General features: G+C 49.6%; 1 protein-coding gene across 2 annotated transcripts in view; it reads left to right on the plus strand.

Annotated features, from left to right (window-relative positions):
• TAFA3 (TAFA chemokine like family member 3) overlaps window positions 1–25,950 on the plus strand; it is a 72,336-nt gene extending 46,386 nt beyond the window's left edge. For both annotated transcript variants that reach the window (XM_034770606.1, XM_034770607.1), the window contains exons 4-6: window positions 15,425–15,574; window positions 19,163–19,287; window positions 23,931–25,950. In XM_034770606.1, coding sequence (XP_034626497.1) covers window positions 15,425–15,574; window positions 19,163–19,287; window positions 23,931–23,942 — 287 coding nt within the window. In that variant the 3' untranslated portion in view covers window positions 23,943–25,950. The remainder of the gene's footprint in view (window positions 1–15,424; window positions 15,575–19,162; window positions 19,288–23,930) is intronic.
• Window positions 25,951–26,944: the final 994 nt, after the last annotated feature.

Consider the following 26,944-nt stretch of genomic DNA (forward strand, 5'->3'; position numbering starts at 1 on the left):
GCAAGTCCGAGGCGCACACCTGCCATGCTTACAGTGCCCCGTGGCGCACGGGTGCTGTACCCATCTATGACGGAATAACATCCAAAGCCTGTGATGGGGCATCCCTGTCAAAATTAATGGGACTGGTTTCGGGCAGTGGGGGAGGGGCGGTCAGGCTCCCTAGAGTCTCTTAGCTCATTTTTGCTGTTGCTGGGATAAGCCAGTGACAGTAACTCCAGGAATCAAGTTTCTCTTTATCTCCCTGCCACACCTTGGTGAGGAAATTCCAAAGGCTTCGGCACATGAGTGCGCTTGGCAGAGCTGCTTGCTGAATGGCCCCAAGGAGCCGTTTCCCCCATTCTGCCCCCCTTTGCTCTCTCTGCTGCACCTTCCAACACACTGAAAATGAAAAGAGACAGAGCCCTGAAGTCAAAGGGCCTGGAGGGGAGTTTGGGGTCTGTGCCCTTCCACCCCCATGGGGACCCTCCCAGGAATACTCTGCTACCGGAGTTTTATAGGTCAGCTGTGTAAAAACTTGAAGAAATGCATGCACGTGTGTGAGCTCATGGGAGTGTGTGTGTGTGCATGGCATGTGAGCATGCAGATGTGTTACTTAGTGTATGCTTGTGTGTGTGAATGCTGAGGGATAGAGGATATTAAATCTTGGGTATGACCCACAGTAGGTGCAGAGGGAAAGGGCTGAATAGTGACGTGTCATTGTCCTAGGATCCAGCAGGATGTATTTTTGCTGGGTGGAGTATCACAGAGTTGTGCAGGTGCTGTATGGGGTTTTGGATGTAGAAGGGGGAAGAAAACTTGTGGGTGGGAGTGTTGCCTCATGAGCAGAGAACAGCATTAAGCTGTCAGGACTCCTGGGTTCCTGGCTCTTCCCCCACCACAGGCAAGTCACTTAGGGCAGCATTTGCCAAGTAGGGTGATAAAACCAAATCCGCAGTGAGGCAGATAACTGTATCACCTGAATTTCAGGCCAGATGAGCACTCACGGCTCTCACTGAAATCCATGGGAGCGGAGGGGGCTCAGCACCTCTGAAAATCAGGTCACTTCAATAGACGTGTCTGTCTGCCCAGCACCCAGATTGATCCATCTTTCCTTTAACCTTTCTGAGCCTCGCTTTGCTCTTCACCGGGTGGCTGGGCGGCACATGTCATGAAGGCGGGTAATGGGACCTATGGGAAAGGAGCCCACTGCAGAAGCCCAGAAGATGATTGCGTTGCCTTTCCAGCATGATGAGCCAGCGGACCGAACTAGTGCTGTGAATCCCACCTTCCCTGGTCTCTAAGAACATAAGAAAGGCCGTACTGGGTCAGACCAAAGGTCCATCTAGCCCCGTATCCTGTCTACCGACAGTGGCCAATGCCAGGTGTCCCAGAGGGAGTGAACCTAACAGGCAATGATCAAGTGATCTCTCTCCTGCCATCCATCTCCATCCTCTGACAGACAGAGGCTAGGGACACCATTCCTTACCCGTCCTGGCTAATAGCCATTAATGGACTTAACCACCATGAATTTATCCAGTTCTCTTTTAAACTCTGTTATAGTCCTAGCCTTCACAACCTTCTCAGGTAAGGAGTTCCACAAGTTGACTGTGCGCTGCGTGAAGAAGAACTTCCTTTTATTTGTTTTAAACCTGCTGCCTATTAATTTCATTTGATGACCCCTAGTTCTTGTATTATGGGAATAAGTAAATAACTTTTCCTTCTCCACTTTCTCCACATCACTCATGATTTTATACACCTCTATCATATCCCCCCTTAGTCTCCTCTTTTCCAAGCTGAAGAGTCCTAGCCTCTTTAATCTCTCCTCATTTGGGACCCGTTCCAAACCCCTAATCATTTTAGTTGCCCTTTTCTGAACCTTTTCTAGTGCCAGTATATCTTTTTTGAGATGAGGAGACCACATCTGTACGCAGTATTCGAGATGAGGGCGTACCATCGATTTATATAAGGGCAATAATATATTCTCCGTCTTATTCTCTATCCCCTTTTTAATGATTCCTAACATCCTGTTTGCTTTTTTGACCGCCTCTGTACACTGCGTGGACATTTTCAGAGAACTATCCACGATGACTCCAAGATCTGTTTCCTGACTTGTTGTAGCTAAACTGGGACTACGTCTGCGTGAGGAGCTAAGGGGGGATTCCCAGCGTGTGCAGACAGACTTGTGCCAGCTCTCATGGAGCTAGCATGCTAAAAACAGTAGTGTAGCCATAGCAGTTGCTGTCCGCAGTACAAACCTGCCCAGACACTGCCGCTGTCCATGGTACTGGTGACACAGCTCTATTCAGTGCACTCGCTCGAGCGGCGCTGGCGTGGGCACGTCTGTGCGAGCTGGGATCGCTCCCCTGTTCCAAGTGTAGACAGACTCGCAGTCTCAGCTTCTCTGCTGCTAGCTGCACCTAAGCCTCCAGCCTTTCTCTGGGCATATTCAGTCCACTTTGCTAGCTAAACGCTAAGGGCCCGGCTCTGTCCTCAGTCCCTTCTTTCCTGGCTGTCGTCCTGTTATTTTATTGCTGAGCTGCGGCAGGCGTGGAGCTGGGACAGGGAAGCTGCCTACGGTTTGTCGAACACCTAAGTCTCCGCCGAGCTTTGCATGCCTCTGAGCGCTGACTGTTAGCTTCTGCGCTCTCTTTGCCTGCCTGCTTGCCAAGTCTTCTGAACAAATGGGCTAAGCAAGCCAAAGGCGCCCACTAAGCATTGCAAAGGGTTGGCTGAGTGCAAAAGGAGGAAGCGAAGGAGACGAGCAGCACTTACCAGGCCTGTTTATGAGGTGAGAGGAGAGAGTGAACATGTTTCAGTGGGTTCGGTGTGATTGCCCTGAACTCTCCCACTTCTGCACATTGTGAACATTCCCAGGGCTGCCCGGCTGCCAGCAGCACAGCACATCTGCGGCATGGTGGGTCCTGTGCCCCCTTCCCTTCAGCCCCTGCCTTCTCATTTGCATTAAGCTACTTGGCTGTAGAGGCAAGTTTTTGCTCTGCTCTATGCTGAGTTGTCCAGAAATCTTGCTAATGGCCATCAGACATCCAGCCTGCTCCATAGAGCTCAGATTCAGGGTCACGTTAACATGTGCTTAACCTTAAACTTGTGCTTAAATCCCATTGACTTCAACAGGGATGCTGGGTCTAGATTAACATGTTCTCGGGGCCAGTGTGAGGCCATTGGGCTGCAAGCGGGAGTGCTGGTGTTTTGGTTTTGTTTGCCTTTCCTCCTCCTTTTAAAATATTCAGACTAGTGAAATTACTTAGTGATAGACAGGCAAGAACTCCACTCCTAAGCAGTCAGGAACGACACACACCATTTGCGTTCCCCCTAAGCATGTTTGCTTCCAACCCAAAAGGAAGAAGATAGTGGAGTTATCTGGGAGCACCCCACGGCATGAACACTGATGCATCTAATATGGGTTTTGCCTTTTCAGTCAGTTCTTGTCTGTTCCATCTGGCTTTGTGTGAGTGGCAGGCAGGCATGGTGGACAGCATGGTGAGTGGACAGATGGACAGGAAGATAAAAAACTCCTGCAGGATTGAAAGTCATTTGAGATCTTCAGCTGGTAAATGTTAGGCAGGTGCCAAGTGCTGTTCTTCTGTTCTTAAGGAAGGGATGGAGCTGTAACAGCCTCTATCCCTGAGACATGCACATAGTGCACTTCATTGTCAAGGAGAGCAAGGATCTAAGTACCTTTTCAACAGCTCCCCGTAACAGTATCTTTCATGTCCAGAGGGACCACTGCAGGAAGGGCCCGCCCAGATCTGCATTTATGTTCACAATAAAGCAAGTCCAAGGATCACTGCTTATTCCTCAGATTATGCAGCCAACCCCATTAACTATTAAAACTGCGGCAGAATACAGACACATCTGTTCCACCACAAGTTACTTTTCTTTTCACTTTCACCAAAGTCTGTCATTTCCGCATTCAGAAAAGAGTCAAACCTTCATTAAAACTGAATTATGATGGAATTGAAAAGGAAGAATAAAATTTACGGCCGGAGACGTTATTACAAAATACTTCCAGGATAGGTAATTGTGTAATTATTATGGGCAGGAATGGAAGTGATGGTTCATTAGCAGAAAATGACCATGAAATAACAATAAATAAAGCCAAATAGAACTGATGGAAATTGCAAGCCAGACCATGGGGGGTATACTGGTATATAGATTTTAACCCTGGAATGGCTGGTGACTTGGGTTCAGTCAGTAGGGTATTTTTAAGTGCTAGGCACTATTACCACTTTCAGAGGTTTGCATTATTGTCTCCTGGTTCCTAATATGACACCGAAAGTGGCCTTGCTCCTTACCACCTCCGCGTGTGGGAGCATGGCCAGTATTTTCACAGCTGGGCACACCAAGTGAGGCACCTACGTCCATAGTGAGGCATCCCAATAAATGTGACCTGACCTTTCAGAGGTGCCCCCCCCCCCATCCCCCAGATCCTGGTGACTTGAACGGGAGCTGCAGGTGCTTAATGCCTCTGAAAACCAGGCCACTTTCATTGAGATGTGTGATTGTTGATGCTGGCGCTGTAATTTTAGACACCCAGGTGTGAAAATAGTGGACAGCATGTTTTGCATTGAGAAGGGCTGGAGAGCAGGAGGCGAACCAAGCTCCCAACTTCATGACAAGAGGATGTAACCTGATCTTGTGGTTAGAGCAGAGAACTGGCAGTCAGGACTCCTGGGTTCAGTTTCCTGCTCTGCCATGCACTTGATACATGACCGAGAAATCATTAAACCTCCTTCCCAATGTAGAGCCTGAGCTCCTAACACTTACCTCCCTCCCTGCACCCTAGACCACGCTTCCTGTGCCCGGAAGAGGCTGGAGAGTGTAGGTATGGAATCTGGGGCCCCATACATGGGCTCGCTCACGCCGAGTACATCTACACATAACCCACTACAGTGGCTAGCTGCACTGCTTTGGGGCAGACGCTACCTACGCTGACAGGAGGGGTACTCCACCTCCCCGAGAGGCAGCAGCAAGACTGACAGGAGAATTCTCTTGTTGACCTAGCACTGTCTACACCGGGGGTTAGGTTAGTGTCACTGCATCCCTCTTGGGGGTGGATTTCTCGCACCCCTGAGTGATGTATTTATACCAACCTACTTCCCTAGTGTAGACCAGGCCTAGCAGTGCATAGCCTTTGTATGAGCCCTCTGCACAGGATGAATGCCACCCTGTGCTCCTGATACTTATCCCATTGACGTCATTGGCAAGTGGGTGTGGTTCAGCCCCTAGAAGCCTGTTACCTCTTTTTAAATACTGGGCAGGTGCCCAGATTTGGGGTGGTGGTGGAAGAGGACGACTAGCTCCCTGGTTAGCTAGACTGGCCCCAGAGCCTCTCAGCTCCCTTGCCTCTTGCAGCCAGATTGGTGTTAGCATAAAAGGTGCATCAAATACCAAGCCGCTCTGAGCTTGCAGAGCTTAGGAGTAATTGATTAATAGAGACAGCCGCAACATCTTGTATGGGAAGAAATTACCAAGTGATGTGGCGATGCCTCTGGTGAGGCACCCCGCTCTAATGCGCTGTTTGCTCAGATCAGCGGCAGCTCAGCCCAGACAAATTCCTGGGTTAAGGGGATATAAATATTTGATGCCTTCCTGTCGTGGTAATTATTTGCCAATCTACGAGCTGGGGAAGAAGGAAGAGTGCGGTGTCGGGGCTGGTAAATTGGCTATTAAACGCGGTGGCTGCTCCCTCTGGAGTGGCAGGGACACTACTTACCAATGCTGTAATAAAACCAGCTCAGAGCGGGGAATAGGAGAGTGTTCGATTAAAGAGACAGCTTGCAGGGTCTGCCGGAAATCCCTGTGCAGGGGAGCGACGCAGCCCTGTAGCCAAGGGGGATAAGACTCTGCCCCTAACTCACTTATCGACCCTAATGGTATTGCTGCTTTTCTTGCCAGAGGGTGGAGTTCAGCCCTGTGCTGTGCAAGCCCCACGTGTCACCGTCACGGATGGCCTCAGGACAGGACTCGGGTGGGATGGCAGTGGTGCACAGGCCGCGTTCTGGCCTGTTGCCCAGGGATGAATTTCACCAGAGCTGGACTCTAACGCAGGACGTGTGTCTCTGGCAGGGTGTGGGAGGGGGCAGCCCAAGTGAGCTCACACTGAGTTGTGTGTGTGCTGTGTGCCCCACAGCAGTGACCTGTGTGAGTGTCACACCTGGGCACTAGCTGCAGCGTTCTTGCAAGGGGCTGCGGCGCTCGCGCTGTGCTGAGGAGGCACTTTGTGGGCCTGTACAGTGTGCACTGAGAATGAATTTACTAGTCCTGCAATAATCCCTGCAGGATTGTGACAATTAGGGTCCCCCGAAGCAGCTTCTGTCCATGCTGCACTCTTTCCCCAACTGACCGTACACTTCCCAGAACACAGAAGGCCATGGCACAGCAGGGCTCCATGAGACATGGGCCAGGTGAATTGCACAAACCACCAAAGCAGCTGTCCGAACGCAGTGAAAGGCAGCCAGCAGCTGTGACGTCTCTCAAGGGACCATAACAATACGTTCCAGGTACACCAAAATGTTAGAACACAATGCGCTCTACTGCCCGGGGTGCAGTGTTGTGGGGCTAGCCGTGCCTAGGTGTTCTGCCTGTCATGCGCCTTTGCATCACATCAGTAGTAAGATTCCATTTCACCCTGCACTGGGGGCCCAGAGTACTTCACCAACGTGTTGTCTGGTTCGCCCTCTCCTTAGGTCGCTCATGTTGAAGTTCTCGCTGTCTGAACTCTCTGCGCCGGTTCTGCTCGGGGGACTCATTGCCTGACTGCGACGATGGACACCTTTGTGTTGGCTTTATGATGGTGTTGGTTTTGAGACAATGCAAATGCAATGGGAACGAACTGTGGCCCCAGTCACTCAACCCTCCCCTCGAGATTGTAATTAACAGGCTTGTAATCCAGGCTGTAAATTAATGATTCAGAACAAGGCCACACTGAGTTTAAAATCAGGGACCCAGATGTAGCAACAGCATAACCAGAGAGGTTTCACTGTTGTAGCCCAGTAGGGTCTGTTTTGTTGTTAGTTCCCAGCAGGGAGTTGAAAGCATTGTTGTAAAGCAGCGTAAATTCCCCTTCAGAATCATGGAAATGCCACCCAGGGGAAGGCACCGGGTGTGACTGCTTCTCAGTCAACTTCACTTGAATGTACCTGAAAAGCCAGAGACGTTTCCCAATGTTTGATAACACAGCTCAGAGGCCCGTGAGGGGCTTTTGCCAGGACAAAAAAAATCGCCGTGTGAATGAAGTGGAAAGCCTGGAAATGCTGGGAGAGAAACTTGCATTCAGAGACTTGAACTTGTGCTGAACTTCTACCTTTATCTAACTCCTGTCTGCAGCAAAATTCATGTTGGTAGGAAAGAAGCCAGATTCTTACCCTGGCGGTAAGGTGTGCTGCAAATGCTTAGTGCAGGATGGTGACTTGGCCCGACCTAATGCTGCCCCTAAGGAATGCAAGCTATTGTCACCTCAGGGTGGCTTGAATTTGGGGAGAAACAGGTTTATTCTGTCCTCCAGTGAGTGCCCAGTCACTTACCACCTCCCGCCCCCCAGCACCCATAGGAATGAGACAATGGTAGCCCAGGAGTCCGGGCTGGACCAGGGAAAGCTGCACCTTGCTAGTGGGTATTTATCAGCCTGGAAATGGAAGACAGCTAGTTTCTCCTTTCAGCTAGAGTTTGCCGCAGCAGCCACCCTGCTGCCTGTGGCCAAAGAAATCTCCCTGCGGGGGTGTGTGAATGATCTGCAAGGGTCTATTAGAAGCAGGAACACCCAGGGATTTCTTTCTTTTTTTCCCCTACTGTTGATAAGAAGTTTTGGTTGTCTGTAACCTTTGAGTCCCATTGAACTAGAATTCCCGTCCAGAGGCAGTTTGATAATGACCCTGGGAGGGATATCACTGCCCACAGCAAAGTTTTACCTGTGCTAAAGGAATTTTGCAAAAGTTTCCCACCATTGGCAGCCCCAGGTCAGCTCCCCCTAGTTTTAGCACCCTTGGGAACTCTGGCTTAGATGGCCTGCTGGTGCACTGAGCATTGTGTCGTCTGACCTTGCTCTAATGGCTCTAACGGAGGTGACGCACAGCAGCAGCCAGTGGGCTCCCAACACTGTTAACAACAGCAGGACAATTTTGCAAACCTCCCCTAATGTAGACAAGACAGAGACAATAGGCCAGATGTTGATGTCGTCTCTCACTCTCTGGTCAAACAAAACCTCCACTGAAGCGCTGAGCAAGGCCCAGAGACTGCAGGTGCGGAGCCATTCCCAGCGTTTCTACAATACCAATGACAGTGGTGCTGTTCAGTGTTGTTAGCCGCATTGGGTTGATGGACAAACCCTAAGTCAGAGCACAGGCTGATGGGAGGGTCTGAGGAGCAGCTCTGAAAGAAGGCTTGGGCTAGTAGCAGTGCAAAGAAAAATTGTATCCGAATCTCTTTTTACGGCTTATGAGTTGGGGCCAGGAGTGCTGAGCACTAGAGACCTTTCACAGCCTGGAGTGGGGTAGAGAGCAGGTTGGTGCCCTGCACAATTCTCCAGAGTGTCCAACGGATGCTTGAGCGCACCGGGAAGCCAGCTCGCTCGTGAATGGAGGAAAATTCAAGCTAATTTAGCTTTGACGCCGATGGGGGCAGAGGCCAGCCACCGTGCTGCAGCTCTTTGATGTCCTGGTGCTTCTCTGCTGCCTGCCGGGCAGGGCTGAGGGGAGAGAAGTGCACACAGAGAGTGGCAGGAGAGCAGGGAGGGGCAGAACTGAACAGCCCTTACTAGGGGGGCATGTCCGCAAAAAGAGAGCAGCTGGCAAAGAGAAAGCGATGGGCAGGGAAATACTAACAGTTGTGGGGGCTGGAAGGCCGGCGTGCTGGAGGAGGTGAATTCTGCCTGGTGCCCTGGGCTTTAAATGTGGCCAGGTTAGAAGAGCTTTGGAACGGCAGGAGACAGCAGCCTCTCTCAGACGGTCTGACTGGACGGGAGGGGCTGCAGTGCTCCTCTGGCGGGGTGTTAGCCGTCTAGCTGGGTGCCTCAGAGCAAGCCAGTGGGAAAGCTGAACCAGTAAGTTCAGGGCACTGCTGCACATCCAGCCGAATCAGCTGTGAGCAAAGGCTGGTACAGTGGGATGGCTGGGAATGGGGTTTGTTCTTGGTCCACTTCCTCCTCACCATGAAATTCTGTCCCCCTTGGCAGAGAGACCCCGGACAGCCTGGGCCCCTACGACTCAGACTAAGCGCCCCTCACCCCGCAGAGGGATCCTTCCAGATTAGGGCTGAGCGAGGGTGGCCAGGGGCTGTGTGTGAGAAACATGAGCCTGTTGGGATGGGTTAGCAGGGCCTTCAGTCTGCAGGGCTCCCGTTGGCACAGCTCAGCGGCGCCAAGGTCCCTGACATGATGTTGATGCAAAGAAGCCTGCACTTCTGTCTTAGTGCTAATGAAACATGGGTCACACTTCGTATCGAGGTTCCGTGTACAGAGAGCTTATAAAGGGCTAACGCATGAGTCAGAGATGTGTTAATCAATAGTGTATCAGTGGGCTAGCGCTTTGTTGCTAGGTCGCTTACAATCATGGCTTATAACCATCTGTATCTCCTCCATCTAATGTCCTTATTGGCGTGTAGAACACCCGTGCTCATGTCAGTAACGTGCCCATTACTGGTACCAGTCATGTAGAAACCCTTTATAACCCATCAGTAACAGGGCCGGCTCTAGGTTTTTTGCCGCCCCAAGCAAAAACATTTTTGGCTGCCCCAACCCCAGCCCTGGGCTCCCCCCCCCGCACCACCTGCCGCCCCAGCTCTGGGCCTCTCCCCACCCACACACCCCTGCCGCCCCAGCCCTGGGCTTCCCCCCCCGACCCACACGCCCCTGCCGTCCCAGCCCTGGGCTCTCCCCCCCAACCCGCACCCCTTGCCACCCCAGCTCTGGGCTCCTCCTTTCCCCCCACCAGTGCCCCCCCCATCCACACACCGTCTGCTGCCCCAGCCCTGGGCTCTGCCCCCTCCACCTGCACCCTCCTTCTGCCCCAGCCCTGGGTCACTGGTAACTTGCTCCCAGGGCGGGTCATTCAGCAGGAATTTTGGATGTGCACAGAACACAGACAGGATTGGTTCCCATATGGTTACAGAACTGCAGTGAAGTGGATCAATTTTCAGCTTGTGTGATTGGAGGATATCTGGATGCATATTATAAGACTGTCCTCCATAAATGAGGAAAAGTTGAGGTGCCTTTATTATTCTTTTGTTCCTCTCTTTATTTCTATGAGGAATTTGCCAATGCAATATCACTGTCTTCCTTTTAAACAAATAAAACTAAAAAAAGGCAATGGCTGTTGAAAATAGCAATTCCAGTCCTAATAACCACTGGGAAGCATTTCTTGCTCAATTTTATCCGACTTTTTCTACAGCAAGTTACAGTGGAGCCGTATATTTGATTTGGGAGAAATGAAGTAACAGCTGCCCAAACTGAGCTTGAGCACTCCTGAATTTTGAGGTGTTCAAATCTGGAAGGCAGGTGCTAGATTCCCTTTCTGAATATTAGCTAAATCTGGAGAGGAAAAGTCAATTTCTGCTTCCATGGCTCAGAAGTGGAAATCCTCCTACGTGCCTGATACTGTCTCTAAAGCTGCCCAGTCTAGTAGAGCCTCCCCTCCCTTACTTTTCATTTTAAATTCTAGTGGGATCCACATACCTCCCATGCTAGGCTTCAGATAGAGGGGGGCACTGTCCATCTAGTCCACCCAATTCCTTCTTTGGGGGCTGCAAGGTGAGGTCACACCAGTATCCCTAATCCAGTCTGGGGATGTCTTCTGAAGGGGATATCTGGGCCAAAGCCTTCTACCTTGGCATACTTGTTCCCCATTCACAGTGCCACCCCGCTCTAGCTGTGAGCTCTCCATTCACAGCAAGCTGCAGCATGAGATTTCAGCTACCATACTCCCTCCCCCTCCCTTTACTGTTGATAGCAGCCAAGGGAATGCTGGGAAATGTAGTTCTTTCCCTGCTCCAGGGCTGGCTCTATAGACAGGGAGCTAACCAAGGAACTACAGCTCCCAGGGCCCCCCTGTTGGTTCTCAGCTCCCAGACTGGATCCCTGCCAGCTGCCGCCCCTGCAAATGGGCTGCCCCAAGCACCTGCTTGCTTTGCTGGTGCCTAGAGCCACCCCGATCAGTGTAGGGAACTTCAACATAAAGAGTGACAAAATCTGTGTTAACAAGAGACATGCAAAGGCCACCCACAGAGCAGCGTGGGCCTGACCCTTGGCCTCCTCTGGCACCAAATCCTTCAGAGAGGGATTGGAACCAGGGATTTCATGGTAACCTCCCACCCACCAAGCCACAGTGTGTTCAGTATGAACTCAGTTCCATCTTCCTGCTGTTGCTATGATGGACCGGCCACTAAAGAGGGTGCACCCTCCAGTTTCTGTGTTTATCTGATCTTAGCCCAGCTCCCAGTGAGACTGTGCTTGCTTGGGGTCTCTCGAGAGTTCCTGGAAATGGATGTTCCATATAAAAATACCATCTTTTTAGACCCTAAAAAGAATTCTGACTTGGATTCAAATTGGAGCAAAGTTTCAGACCAATTCCTCAACCTCTGTGTCCATCTTTAGGGAGAACTCTTATGGAATCGAAGAGAAATAAAAGCAATAGAATTCCTCAGAACTTACTCACCCAGTCTGTGGGGGTTAACAGTGAGTGGGAGCCATGTTATGAGTGTCTACAGACTGATTACCTTCAGCAAGGTTGGTATTCTCTATTAAATGCTGTAGGACTTCTCCATAATGCCCCACTCTGTAATGAATGTCCTGTAAGAGCTAGGAAGGGAGGTGGAGTTGAATATCTTTGTCAGCTATTGCAGTGTGCAGAGCACTGGACAGCCCATAGATCCTGGCTTGGGAAACCCAGAGTATTTTTGCACTTAACTTGCCATTACTGTGTTTACAGGCTTCATACAGCAATACTTTTGGGGGCTGTAAATTACCACTCTATACATCCTAGATCAATTTTGAAGCTTGAGATCTTGCAGGTGATTTAGTGGTGAGCACAGGGGTCAGTATTCACAGTCCTCTCAGTTTCTGTGTCTCCTTTGAAATCAAATGGCTCTCACTCATATATCTTCCTGATGAACTCTCAAGTGAAAGCATTGCCTGGCGGGCACAGTGCTGAGCCGGGAGTGTTGTGATTGCTAAGACACACGCTTCGGTCTTTGGGCGCGTTGGTTTATTTCTTTACACCGGTGTTCATCAGCTTCTAGCACCAGGAGATGAAACAAGTGCACAGGCCGATCAGTAGATGTAAGAGATTAATTTATGACCAGCAGCCAGTCTTAGACTTGCCCCAATTCACTGGAGGCACAACATAGAAGAGGGTGAAGGGACAGTGTCCGAATGTGGGCGCTGAACTGCAAAGAGGACCAAGCCAAGGGCCTCTGGGACAAAGCCCAGTACTGACAGGAGCAGGCTCCCATGGCGTTTAGTGCCTGGCCATTCGCTAGAGAGGATCCAGCTAACGTGGATTTCCCACATTGTGCAGTTTACCTTGCACTCTGTTTGCAACTGGTGTGGCGGCAACGGCCCCGGGGCTGCCGCGGGGTTTTGAGGGCAGCTCGTTGGCTGAGACGTGTGTTGATGACTTGCTCGCGGTGTCACAGCGGAAGGGTCTCAGCACCTCTGCGAAGGTGGTTGCTGCTGTAGAGAGATCAGAGTGAGCAGGGTGTGTCCTCAGTAGAGGTGACAGAGCCCCTGCATCAGAGATCTGGCTGGCTGGCTGCTCAACCATGGGAGTCTGGACATTTGCAAGGTGAAAATCCAGGTAAACTTAAATGGGCTTTTATCTGTTTTTTATTATTAATGGCGGCAAAAAAATGAGACTCTAGGTAAAAGGTTGAAAATCACCTTAGTGATTTGGGAGCCCGAGTCTTGTTTTCAGAAATGTCTGAGGCACTTGCGAGTCCACTTGTCATTGAAAGGCTGTGGAGTGCAGGCTCCTAAGGGTACGTCTATACTACCCGCCGGATCGGCGGGTAGTGTTCTATGTATCGGGGATCGATTTATCGCGTCTCATCTAGACACGATAAATCGATCCCCGAATCGATGCCCGTACTCCACCTCGGCAGGAGGAGTAAGCGAAGTCGACGGGGGAGCCGCAGCGGTCGACTCGCTGCCGCGAGGACAGTCACATAAGTCGAACTAAGATACTTCAACTTCAGCTACGTGAGTAGCGAAGCTGAAGTTGCGTATCTTAGTTTGAACCACCCCCCCCCCCGCTAGTGTAGCCCATGCCCAAGTGTTAAAATCCCCTCTGAAAGTGGGGCTTAGGCTCCTAAATCCCATAGCTGCTTTTGAAGATGTTGCAGCGTAGGGGGCCCTGTGGCAGAGACAGCAGAAGATGTTTCATCCATTAAATGTCTTTCATGTTTCCAAATGAATAATTTGCCTTAAAAACAAGACTGTTTTTTTCACCCAGTTACTAAATCAGTATTAAATCAGCCGGGTACAGAAGACAGCGCAGAGCAGACCGGCTTTCCTCTCGGGATTGCTGGGCTGTCATTAGAAAGAGCCCTGGTTCGAAAGGTGCTTGGTCTCCCCCAGAATTCAGAGCCCATCAGTTTAAGATTTTCTCCTTTACTGTGTCTGTTTGCCCCTTGCAGGGTCAAGCAGTCTTTGTTCATTTGGAACAGGAACTACATTGTGTGAGCAAGGTTTGGGGGTCCAGCTAGGCAGCAGGGTTTGAAAACGTGCCGTATACATCTCTGCATAATGGTGCTGGTGCATAGGAAAAGCATAACAGCCTTAACCCCATCACAGCCTGACTCCTGATCACTGCATCGATCAAAGACAGTGTATTCCTGGTAACACATTGGGATGTTGTCATCGTGTGTGGCGCTGCAGTCACTTCTTTCAGTACTCATTAAACAAGACCTTCAAGGATCACTCACTCTCAGGTCATGGGATCAAAGTCTATCCAGACCTGTTTGGCTAATTTGTATGGTGGCTGTGTGAGCCATTACCCAGTGAAATGCATTGATTTGTGATGCTAACTAGATTCTAAGCTGGGATCCCAGAGGTGATAAGCCAGTGCATTCGTTTTCCTTCTTCCTTAATATTTTAATGGGGGGGGGCAAAGAACAGCAGAACAACGGTCTCCCTTTCTGCTGAACAGGAAGAAATTGCAGCGTTGCTGTGAAGTTAAGACACACCCGTGGCTAGAACTCATGTCAGATTGCACTGATACGGTGCCAGAAATGAACATCCCTTTGGTGGTAACATTCGGGGCTGGAACTGATGGTGTTTTGACTGAAGCCACAGGCACTGTGAGGCATCGTCCTCTCTCTCTGTGGGCTCGTATCAAGTTTGCATCTCATTTTCAGTTCCAATTAACTAACCAACTAGCTGACTTCAGTAAAGCCCTTCCCTCAGCTATGGGGAGAGGCTATTAATTCTGCTCAGCAGGGCGGGTGATTAGGAGTAAATAGAACTCAAGCAGTATGATGAGACTAAGCCAGGGTCAGCGCTCTTCCTACTTTGAGAGGGGCCGGAGAGCCATTGGACACAGCCACCTGGGTGTCCTTAGCAGCCTTGAGGCCTGGTTTAGACTCCTTCAGCAGCAGCACCTGGCTAGATGTCCAATTTTCCAGCAGGCACCCTGGCTTGGAAACATTGCGTTCATCACTTGCAGCCATGGAGTGGTGCTCTCCTGCTGGGGAGATGGTGAAACTCCCATTGGCCTGTGTGCCGCTGGCTCTTACTGAGTGGGCTAGCTAGCGAGGGCAGGCTACCCTACGTTCTGTCTTTCCCTGAGCTTCCCACTGCACCTGCTCACTGCTGTTGGGACAATGTTGTGGACTTAATGAACTGGTGCAGGCTGAGAGCCAGCGGCTGGATTGGCTCTGTGTGCACCAGTGTTCCCAGCATCTTACTGGAGCCAGAGCGCAAACCCTGGTGAGGGAGAGAACATGATGGTGGAACATCTGGGGTCCTGCAGTTCTAGCTGACCATCCCAAGCCATCAGCACTCAGTCACCACCCTGATGGACGGGGCGTAAGAACCTGACTTACAGAGTGCCAGGCTGCCCCGCTGAGCTAACCGGGTCCCCTCCTCTGGCTGAGACATCTGGAGCTCATGCCAGCTCCTTGCACGTCTCCACCCATACGCTCTGCGATGAGGAGGAACGTTGCCCTGTTACGCAGTGGACTGAGGGCAAGATGGCGGAGGGTCTGTGACAATGCCCATTAGGAAGGATCCCCCAAGCCTGGCTCCTGCATGGTCTGTCTGGTGTTGGTGCAGCTCATGGGGCTTCTCCGTCTATTTCTAGCGGAGAGGCCTTTCTCATTGCTCCGCTGGTGTAAGGAGTTCGCTGGAGCCTGCTCAGGGTAACTGCTAAGCTAGAGTTTGGGACTGGGCTCCGGCCACGCAGCTCCGGGTCAGGTGCGGTTGTTTGCCTCCCCACAGTGCACATAGAGCCTGGCACGTGCGAAGTCATCGCCGCCCACAGATGCTGCAATAAGAACAAGATCGAAGAGCGCTCCCAGACGGTGAAATGCTCCTGCTTCCCGGGGCAGGTGGCGGGGACGACTCGCGCGGCTCCCTCCTGCGTGGATGGTGAGTACACGCCGCCTTTCACAGATGAGTAATTGCTTTCTGGTTTGGCTGGGAAAGACGAGGAGGAAACGTCCCCTCCAGCCTCTGAGGATGGGGTTATTCTCCCCCGTTTTGCCAGCAGTGGGGATTTTTTCATACATCTGTAACACTGAATGTTTTAAAAAAAATATTCCCAATCCAAACGTGCTGAACTGGCGAGTTCTCCCACCGCAATCAGTCTCTGCCAAGTGCCTGATAAGCAGAAGTGTCAGAGAGGGCTTTCGTGCCCCTGGATGTGCCAGTCTCTTGCCACATGAGCAGGAAAATGTAGTTATCCCTGAGTTATTTCATTAGAACGTCTACAAACACTGAGCAGGGCACCCCTCCGTACATACACTCTAGGTACTCCTGAGATTGCCTACAAATACAATTAAAATAACCCCGAACCTCCCCAAAGTGCAGCAGTCTAGACAGAACTAGTTGGCACTGGTCTAGTGCCATCTGTCCCAGGCGCTCTCGCTTTCATTCATGATGCCTCCAGCTGGGAGGAGGTGAGTGTCATTATTTCCCTCTATTAGAATGGAGAGCTGAGGGGCAGAGGAATTCTGCCCGAGGGCTCAGTGGTAGGGCCGGAAATAGAACCTAGCCCTGCCTCCCTATCCCTGGTTTGGAGCTGTTTCATGTTTGTCCAGCCTGATGAGAGCACCAAGGACTTGTCCGTGCCTGTGTCGCACTGACTGTGACGGCCCTGCCCGCATGACAGGGATGGACGTGTTTGAAAGCTGTTTCCAGATACTGTTCCGTGTTCATGACTGTTTTTAAAGCCATGCACCAGGCTGGATGCTCAGGAGGGGGCCTGCTGGCACTGTGCCTGGCAGCAGTTTTCAGCCAGACAGGGCCAATTAGGAACAGCCCCTGTATTGAGACACTGGGCAAAGCAGAGCTCTGAGTGAAGCTTGGGACCAAATTCTCCAAAGTGACAAGAGATTTAGGAGTCCATTTTGGGAGCCCAAACTGAGACTCCATAAAGGGGCCTGATTTCACTCTAGACACCTGACACCACTAACCACCATGGATAATCTTGGTCAGGGCTCTGGCTCTGTTTGCTCTCACGTCATTGAGATGGACGCCAATCCCCGCTCGGCTCACCTGCAAGATGGTCTCAGGTGTCTAAACTCTCACAGCCTTCTGAGTGGTTCTCATCCAATCCACTGCCAGCCCCTCCCATCCCACTCTGCTGCCAGCAGCTGACATCACAGCAGACAATGCAACTTTGCGCAGTTCCCCGGGGCCTCCCTCTAGGCCTCCCAAGTGCTTTTCTCTCCCAGCTCTCTCTTTGGCATAGCTTCCCCAGGGGCAAGAATAGAAGGACAGAATGTGAGGGCCCCCCCCCCACATACACACACCTGGAGCTGGGAACCCCGCACAGCACCAGAAGAAAGACAAGCAGATTAAAAAGGAAGCGAGTCATCTTCTGCTCGGCATTAAAATGTGGCCCAAGTGCAGTGGGCAGTGACCAGGAAGAGCCAGGCGGCTGGGGACAGAATGCACATAAAAGGAGTCCGCTGTGGGGATGAAAGACGCTGAGGGGTCTTGGTGGAAGAGCAGCGAGGCAGGACTCCATTAGATTTGCAAGGAGGGGTAAGATTGCTCTTTGTTTGCCACCGTTAACAAGCTTTTCATCTTCAGAAGCAAACTGGAAAAGACCTAGCAGTGGCTCAGCACAGTTAAACGCCTCTCCGTATGCCTTGCGCCCACCCCGGTGTTTCCTGTTGAATCCCTGATTCCTAATGACCTTCCTGTTAATGTGATTCTGGCACTGTTTCATTGGGTGCCTCCTCTCTGGCCTCTGTCAATTTAGACCACACTGTTGCTGAACTTTAGGTTACTATGGTGATGGGCTTTTGCATGCCTTCTGTCCATGGGTGATGCCGGCTTGCTGTGGGCTGGGGCAGTTGACGATGGCTGCTCTGTGCCTAATGATTCCTGGGTGAGTCAAATGCACTTGGGGGCCCTGTCTTTGTTCAGTTGCTTGTCCCTGCTTTCATGGTGGCCTCGGGACGAGCTCTGTGGCACAGCCCTGAACTGCCACCTCAGGAGAGAAACGGCCACGCGACGCTCACCCAGCTGTGCTTGTGGCTGCCAGGGCACCCCAGCACACGGCGACAATGGAGTCTCACGCCCTGGCACTTTAACTGGGAGCATGTGGGACTAGAGCTGTGCAGAGGGGGAGCGTGCCGTTTTGGGAAACATTTCAAGATTCCAAAATCAGGCTTCGTTCTGATGGGTGTGAAAACCCCCAAGTTCCCCACAAGGGTAAATTCCAAACTTTGTGTCCATTTCGCTTCGTTCTAAATGTTTCATCTCAATTTAGACTCTCAAAATGTTTTGCATTGCATTATAATATATTTGTCACAGGGTGACTGGCCTCTGTAAGGCAAGATGGGGCCAGCCACAGCTGTGTCATCCTTAATTTGCTGTGTCCCAGCTGAGGGCGTGAGCCTAGCTTAATGGACAGGTAGGCCTTGAAAAAGGACTGAGAGAGATCAGTCTGGCGTGGAACCATAAGGAGAACCAGCCTGGGGGTGAGTGCTCCATCCCAGATCCAGAAAGGAGCTGGGGACAGGGCCCAGAGGGAAGGTTGAAGGGCAGAAGAATCTTTTTGTTTGTTGGGACTTTATAGTTTGGACATTTGCTGCCCTAGAAGGGGTTACATTTGTTTGTGACTTGGCAGGGGATTAAGCCACATCTCCAGCACAGACCAGTGTGTAGAGAGCCAAAGAGACCCACCTCAGGGAAGGAAATTGAGGCAGAAAGCGCTGGCAATGCCACGTTTGGCCAGTAGGGTGTGCTATGGGGCAGCCATGCCCCATGATAGTATTTTATATTTATATACATAGTGGTTGTATAATTATATATTATATCATACAGTATAATATATAATTATGCAAACATTATAATGTATAATACAACATTTAAAAAATTCAAAACAAAAAGTCATTTCAAAATAAAAAGTGGAAATGTTTTGTTCAGAAAATGTCGAAACGGGACATTCCAACATTGTTGGAACTTTTTTTCATTTCTAAACAAAAGTCTGGTGAAATCGACCCAATTTCACAAAGTGGTTTGATTTAGATGGAATATAAATAAACAGAGATTCCAGAAAATGGTGCAAAAATTATCAAAAATGTTTTTTTTTAATTTTCACAGACATTTTTTATTTTTCATCAAAGCAAAATGAAAAAATGTGTTTCAGTTGGACTTGAATTGAAAGAAGTAGTATCAGCTTTCCTTTTTGGGTTTGATTTTTCTCCCTCCTCTCCCTTTTTTTTTTACCACTGGAGAAGGTGGGGACAGGGAGTGGGAGGAGGAAATAAAACAAATACCCAAATTTTTGATTCAGTGTTGACGAACAATTTGAAAACTTTCCATCATGTGCAAAAAGCCATTATCTGCTCCATAAACTAGCTTCTTGCTGATGAAATGCCGGCCGTCTCTAGTAGTAAATACTAACTCCCCACCCTGTCTCCATCTCTCCCCTCATCCAGCCCAACTGTAGGCACACTGCCCGTATCTGCTCTGTTCCTCACTGGCCCTCTCTCCTTTCAGCCTCCATAGTCCTCCAGAAGTGGTGGTGTCAGATGGAGCCGTGTCTAGAAGGGGAGGAGTGTAAGGTGCTGCCAGACTTGTCGGGATGGAGCTGCAGTACTGGCAACAAAGTCAAGACGACCAAGGTATATGTGCGGTGCTGTTTGGAGCCAGACGTTTGCCATAGAAAATGGAGTGAGCCATCCGGAGCACGGGGCATTGGCAGAGCTGGGCAGGGCAGAACCGAAGTGCTTTGGCCGCGTTGGTGTGAGGAGCTTCCACCCTTCCCTCACGTCAGTGCGCTTAGTCCCTTCTTTTCACAGCCCATGAATGTCCCTCCACAGCGCTCAGGTGCAGGAAGAGAAGCGAGGTGCCTTGCCCAGAGTTTTTACATCTCTCTGTCTTTCATGCTGATTATGGTAATGCCCGAGCACCAACCAAGAATGGGGCCCTGTGCCACATGCCAACCCAGCGTAGCAGACAGTGCCTGGCGTGGAGAGCTTACCATCTAAATAGACCCGCCAGACACAGGGTGGAGCCAGGGCTGTGACACACAAGCAGAGTGAACAACGTGACAGTGGCAAACGTCATGTTAGTGCCCTGGGTTTTGTTCTGAGTTTAACTCCTTTGGTGGCTTTTGTTAGGTGGTTACCTGATGCCACCAGGTAGAAGCTGTGGAGGGATTTTCCTGGGGAAGATATCAGAGCAGGTCCCAGGCTAGTCCTTGGCTAACAAAGGACTGGTTTGCAGTCTGTCCTGGCATTGCATTGAGGTGCTAGATTCCCCAAGCAGCAGATTCCTCATCGCCTGCCTTCTGCCACAGCAGTGTGATTCAGTCAAGGGCTTTCTTGGATGTCAGTGCTCCCCCAGCTGGAGCAATCATCTGTGACAGAGAGCTACATGATTATTATTTTCATGGCTTGCTGAATGCCCCGGAGAACAAGGTATAATTAAAATTTTATCAAACTCATTAGTAATTACATGTATGTCATGGTTAATCAGTTGCATAATTTTGTAATCATTGTTCATACAGTTGAGTATAATTATTCTTTATGCTTTAGCTTTGCTCACCCTGCACCCCCTGCTGTAAAATTATCCTTCAAAAAAAAGTGAGGCAGGGATTTATTTATTATTATTATTTTCCTCCACAAATTGCACGTTCCTGCTAAACTGTTTTTATGAATGTCAGAGCTGCCTCCCCTGGCACAGGCCTCAAATACTGATGAGCAATTGCAGCTGTATTTCCAGACCATTCTTATTTCCCCCATTTATATTTCTTATTTAATCCCCCACCCCCACCCCGCATCACTATTTTAATTTGACGTCAGCATGATGGCTTCAAGATCTTGTAAGGGACAGTTCAGTTGTGAAGGGTGCTGGAGCTGCTGCAGTTCAGGTGTCTCCCCCAGCAGCACTGCCAGGGGACAAAGCTGTTTATGGTACTCCTCCGAATATGCACTTTGGTGTCTTCTGCCCTTCGCTCTCGACTAGCTGCAACCTGGAGATGGAGTCCGGCATTTTCCAAAGCACCCAGTGTTTTTTGGTGCTCATCTTGAGACCGCTTAAAGAGGCCTGGTTTTCAGAAAGTTCTGGGCACACTCCCGCCACTCCACATGAATAGCAAATTACAACGCGTCGAGACTGGAAGCAGCAGCCAAAGCAGAGTGTGCATAAACAATCCGCAGGGGGAAATCTGCATCAAACATCCTGTTAAATAATTGCAACTATTGAATACGTTTGCATCTATTCAAGTCTGTTCAGTCACCGTTCACGAGCAGGAAAATCAGCTGGATGTGTTGGATTGCTTGCTCACGGCAGTTTGACCATTTCCATTAGCAAACAATCTCCAGAGCAAGTATTCTTTAGGGAACTCATTTGGTAAATAATTTCAAACTACAGATAAATGAGAGGAGAGAGTGATGTTGGCACAGTTCATCCCCGAGTGCGAAGAGGGAGATCTCATTCCTCTGGAGAACTTTGTCACAAATTATTTTTCAGCCAGGAGGCGATTTGCCTGTTAAAACTCTATAATTGACCCCAGCAAAATACAATATCATTAACACTGAGTGGTCAGAACTCATGAGACAGACTCCCAAAAATCATGGCATTGATTTAAAAATCATAAGAATGAAAAAATAATAAATGTTGGGTTATTTTTATTTGCCACCTGGTTTCTGAATATTTAAAGGGACATGTTTTCAAGCTTTTCTCTGGAACCAGGAAAGCTAGAAACTTATTTTTCTTTTTTAAATAAACGAAAGCTAAGATTTTCTATAATCACATGACTCCAGGACCTGGGGCATTAAGGAAAACATTAAATATCAGCAGACTCATGAAAAAAATTGCTGGAGTTGGCAGCACTGAAAATATGCTGCCACCCTGTAATGGGGTACCCATGCTGCTCCCCTCCGAAGCCCCTCTCCTCTGTGAATCAGGGACACTTCAGTCTGGTGCAACACCCGTGTTCTTTATTCATGATCAGTTTCCCATCACAAGTTTTCAACTATAAACAGGCTTTACAACTGCTTGGCCTACCACAAGCTAGGAGACTCCTACTCCCACTGAGCCTGACCTCCAGTTCTTAGTCTCCACCTTTCCTTTCCTTTCGTTTCCTTTCCTTTTCCTCCTCCTCCTAAACACATTTTTAGAAACGTTTTGATTTAGACAAAAAGGGCAGTTTTAATCAAAAATTGTTTTGATGAAAAATGTCTGAACAGTTCTACTGGAAAAATCACTCACTCTTCCTTCCTCTCTCTGCATCATTTAAATCAGCTCCCCTGCTCCTTTCTCTTCTCTCCATTCCTCTTTGAATGTTTGGGTTTAACTTGTGCTGTATTAGCAGCTGGCTAGTTGAGTAATAAGCACATTTCGTCCCTGTAGCTGTGGGTCTGTGGTGTGCACAAATTATCCTGTTTTGTTTGGTTTTTTTTTAATGCTTCCAGTTTGATCTTCCTGCCATTTTGCAATAGATTTGCTGAATTGTTCCTGCTGAACGTGCCTGGTACTTGGCATGCACAAGTGGCCAGGAATGGAATTTAAATTGCAATATTTCAAATACATCTACACCTCTGATGGGTGCCTGGAGAGAAATCTCTAGACCTGCTATGAAATCAGTAAGAAAGGACATTGTTATGGTAAATAGGATATGAACATTTGAAGGCTGTAAAACTATCCACGGTTACTAGTATAACCCAACGTTTAAAAGGCTGGGAGACAATTTTTAAATAATTTTTTTTTCTCTCTGAAATATACATACATGTGACACACACTTACGCACACCCACGTCCCTACAGCCTGTCTAAGGGGCTTCTGCAGGCTTCATCTTCTTTTCCAGATTGCATGGTGCAAGAATTGCATTTAGATTGTTATTCCGTTGCCACCAACAGGAACTGAATAGGCCGCAGGCCGGTCCTGTGCAGTGGGGTTGTTACCCCTTGGTTACAGTTGGGGAACTGAGGCATGCAGAGGGGAAGTGACTCATCCGAGGCCATGCAACGACTTAGAGCAAGAAATAGAGCTCAGGATTCTTGAGCCCCAGTCTCTGCTATGACCACTAGACAGCACTCCCACTACAGAGCGACCTTTCAGATCTGCCATTTCAGTACAGTGCAGTGGGCCTGATTCTGCTCTTAATCTGCCTTTACATGAGTGTAAGTGTCATCTTTAGTGGAGGTACCCCCAATGCACACCAATGTAAATCAGGAGTGACCCATTCCCCATTGCCCTGCACCTTGTGTTGTCAATGAAATCTTTGCAAAGTGAGTGCAGAGGGGGACTGAAACCCTGCTAGTGTGAACTCGGGGAGATTCAGATACGACACCTGGGGTCTAATGGTTCCATGAGTTACACCCACATGGTCCTACCAGCTCCAGCAGGGCTGCAGGGGTGAGGGCAGGAGCTACAGGGATGAGGGCAGAAGCCCCTCACACCTCCCACTGTGATCACACCCTGCACCCTGCGCGTGAAAACAGCCTGGGCCTGGCCCAACACTGTGTGTGGTGGCACTGGCAGCAGTGTGTGGTGCTTCCAAATCAGAATGATGGTGTTTGACGCCCTCCTGCCTTGGGGTCAGTGGCTACACTAGACAATGGAGAATCAGGTCCTGAGGGAAATATGGGGGAAACCAGCCTTGGAAAATCCCCTGCTGCTGTTTTTACCACAGGCAATGACCCCAGTTTAGGTTTTAAGTTTTGCCTCCTTCTCCCAACACCATGGCCCTGAAGACTTTATTGTTATCTAGTGCAGTGGTCTCCAAAGTGGGGTGTGCGCACCCCTGGGGGTGCTCAAGAGGATCCTTGGGGTGCGTGGCAGGAGGAGCAGTTTTTGTGGGGTTTTTTTGCTTCGTCCGGCGGGAGTCCGAGTGGCTTTTTTTATTTTTTTTGCTGCGGCAGGGGGTGCGTGCTCAAAAATTTTTTACTGATAGGGGTGCGCAATCAAAAAAGTTTGGAGACCACTGATCTAGTGCAGTAGAATCAAGGACCGGGCCCATCTTATGCTAGATGCCGTACAAATCCAGAACAATAAGCGGCAAAGAGCTTACATCTATGTATCAGAGCCCTCAGGCGGATACAGATCGGCAGGGGAACACAAGGAAACAAAATCTTGCCTTCTTCCAAATCCCTTCTCAGTGTTCTACATTAGGGAATGCAGGAAGCAATTAAAAGTTAGTAGGTCTGGAAAACAATATGAGTTCGCGTCAGTTTTAGGAGAAAGCCCAAATCTAGCCCTGCCTTGCCAGTCAATAGGCTGCCAGGCCCTGGTGTGACGTGCTCTTCTCCTTTGTTCACAGGTCACCCGGTAGTTACTGTGGAACTCTTTCCTGACGGTTTCTCTGACAGGCGTCTGCGTTGCGACGGCCAGCATTGCGAAATGGCACAATATCATGTTCATTCAGTTGCGGGAAGTTCCTGTCGCGTTCTGCAGAGCCGTGAACAGGACTTTCCGGTGGCGGCAGGAACGCAGCAGTGTTGGGACAGGATGGCTGTCCCTCTGAGCACTTTATGGTTCTGACTACAGTGCATCTGACAGCGGACTTGTGCGTACTCTTTGGAGCAGCACTGAGGATTACAGAGAAGGGGACGGATGCACTCCTCTGGCCTGGCATACTGGGAAACCTTCCTTTCTGGAAGTGAAAAACCGTGCCAGCTACTGGTTAATGCCACCTCTGAGGTATTGAAGCAGCGATGCTATTGAGGCAATAGTAATGGGTTCCGAATGCAGTTGCAAGACTCCCTTTCACTCCATGTTTCCCCTCTGCATCAGGGATGCACATGCCAAGAAATTCTTGAGTCAGGTAGAATCTGTTGACAATTACAAAGAAAAAAAATGGCTTCCTTCGTTTCCTGCCACATATTCAGAAAGGATAAAATAATTGCCAGGAGAACCATATTTTCCGCCAAGGTCTTGAATAGGTGTCATTGTCATGGGTTTTAGAAATCAGTGTCTAAATCTTCCCCATCTTTGTTTCATTGTTTTTTAATGAAGACCGGTTTCCAGGAAGAGTTCCTGCAGACAGGGGCCAGATTCCAATCTATCTTCCATTGGCATAAAACTGGAGTAACTCCACTGAAGTCAGTGGGGAGATGCTCTGTCTTTGTCTCAGGGTGACCAAGATCAGAATCTGGCCTCCTGTATAGCAGAAATGACAGTGCAGACTGAAACATCTGATGCTTTGCTGAATTCACCTGACGTGAGACAATAGACTCGCTGAGCAAAGCAAGGCTGGGTTTTCCTTGCTCATTAATTGCACTGATCAGGCTGTTAGTTCCAAATCTGAGCTCTATGATCCAAGTCATAGGAGCCAAATTACTGCTCATGTTTGCAATAGCATTTCAGAGTAATGCGGGGGGGAGGAGGGGGGGGGCAAATTTCTCTCTGTTTGGTCTGTTGTGCCTGGTGCAGTTTATTTTGTTATCCAGAGAAAGATTGAAATGGCTTAGCTCCATTCATTCAAAAAAGAGACAAACCTACCAGGCTCCTGAAATGAGCTCAAATCCCTTCCCAGGGCAAACTATTTTTCCAAATTTGCTACAATATATGCGGGGGGAGCCCCATCTAACCCCTTTCTCCCAGCTGTAAACATCACAAGGAAAAACTCTTTGGTTTGGGGGACTAATCTCCTGCCCCACCCCAGAAGTCAGTGGAGAAATTGCCATTGAAGTCAGTGGAGTAGGACTGGGCTTTGGGCTCCCAAAGAAGAATTGCAGTGGTACTTAAACCCCCCTTTTGCTCCTTTGGAAGTCCCAGCTCCGACAGTCACAGAAGCCTGTTGTAGACGCTGGTTTGCTGGGGAAGTTAGACCCTACTTAATCCGACAGTAGTAGTGAAAGTAACAGATGCCTCCTCAGTGGAAACCTTGTTACTCTTCCCTAAAAAGTCTTTCAAATCCAACCCTCGCTGTGTTACACCCCTAGATATTGGTACCATTATGGTTCTCTTGACTCAAGAAGGCCCATGGGTTTAAGCCTCGGAAGTGAAAATACCTGTATGATCATTGGTTGCCTACAATGCAAAGTGTAACCCAAAGGGGACATATGACTGACGCGAAAACCTGGTGCGGAGATGACATGGATTCCAGGAATACCGGGAGGGAGTGGTGTGGGAAGTTCTAGGCAAGGAGCAAACAGCAGCACATTTCAAACGCAGCCTGGCTCTGTTCTGTTTTGCAGCAGCCTGGTGTCTATGCTACAACTGTACAACCTGCTGGAGTTGTTACTGGGACGTTTTTGTAGCGGGGTATGTAATCCCTGCGTCAGATGCGATGTAAATACCAGACTGTGAAATATTAAATTCATTTTAATCTCTGCAAAGGATCTTTTCATTTTTGAAAAGAAAGGGTCGGGGCTGAAGAGTATTTTTCTAATCAATCCACTCAAGGGCAGAAGGTTTGTGAGGCCTTTATTCTGGGGCAGATTCTACTGCTGTTGAAGTGTGTGGGTGAAGGACCAGGCCATTTGTAATGGATGTGGCTTTCTGTCATTAGGTTAATAAGCGGATAAGTCACTGAAGCTTGCCCAGGGCTAGTTCAAAACTCTTTCTTCATGGAGCAGGTGGTGCAGCTCACAGGAATTTTCATTGCTGGTATATTCAAATGACAGACAGCAGTTCCCCCTGAAAAATCAATCAGTAAATGCCATAGGAACTTGGTAAAGTATACAGAGAGGAAAAGTGCCTGCTCCCCGCTGTGAGTGAAACGCAGGAGCAGCGAGTGTCACGAGACCAGGGGTGGCGCCAGGCAGCAGCGCACCAAGCACGTGCCTGGGGCGGCAAGCAGGGGGGGAGGGGGCGGCCTGCCAGTCACTGTGGGGGCGGCAGTCAGAGAGCCTTCGGCAGCATGCCTGCGGGAGGTCTGCCAGTCCCGCGGCTTTGGCGTACCCGCCACCGAATTGCTGCCGAATCCGCATTACCAGCGGACCTCCCGCAGGCACGCTGCCAAAAGCAGCCTGACTGCCGTGCTTGGGGCGGCAAAATACATAGAGCCGCCCCTGCACAAGACACACCGAATTCTCTCTCTGGTCCTATCTGCTTTAGATACTTGCACCTAACTCCTGCTATCAGGAGTGGGTGTTGCACCAAGACTGGATGCCAGAACAGACCTTTTTATGAGCAGGGAAAACTGTCTGTTCGCTAAGGGAAGGACTGGCTGGATGCTCCCTACCTAGATAATACTTTTGTGGTAGAATTTGTTCCAAGCAGCAGCAGCAGGGGAGAAGGGAACTGTCACAGAAAGAAGGTTTAGCTGCAGAGACATTGGGATCTTTACGCCTCCCTGGGAGCATGAAAACTTTTGTTCGTCAGACTTAG

Source organism: Trachemys scripta, chromosome 4 (genome assembly GCF_013100865.1).
Source record: "Trachemys scripta elegans isolate TJP31775 chromosome 4, CAS_Tse_1.0, whole genome shotgun sequence".
Taxonomy (NCBI): domain Eukaryota; kingdom Metazoa; phylum Chordata; order Testudines; family Emydidae; genus Trachemys; species Trachemys scripta.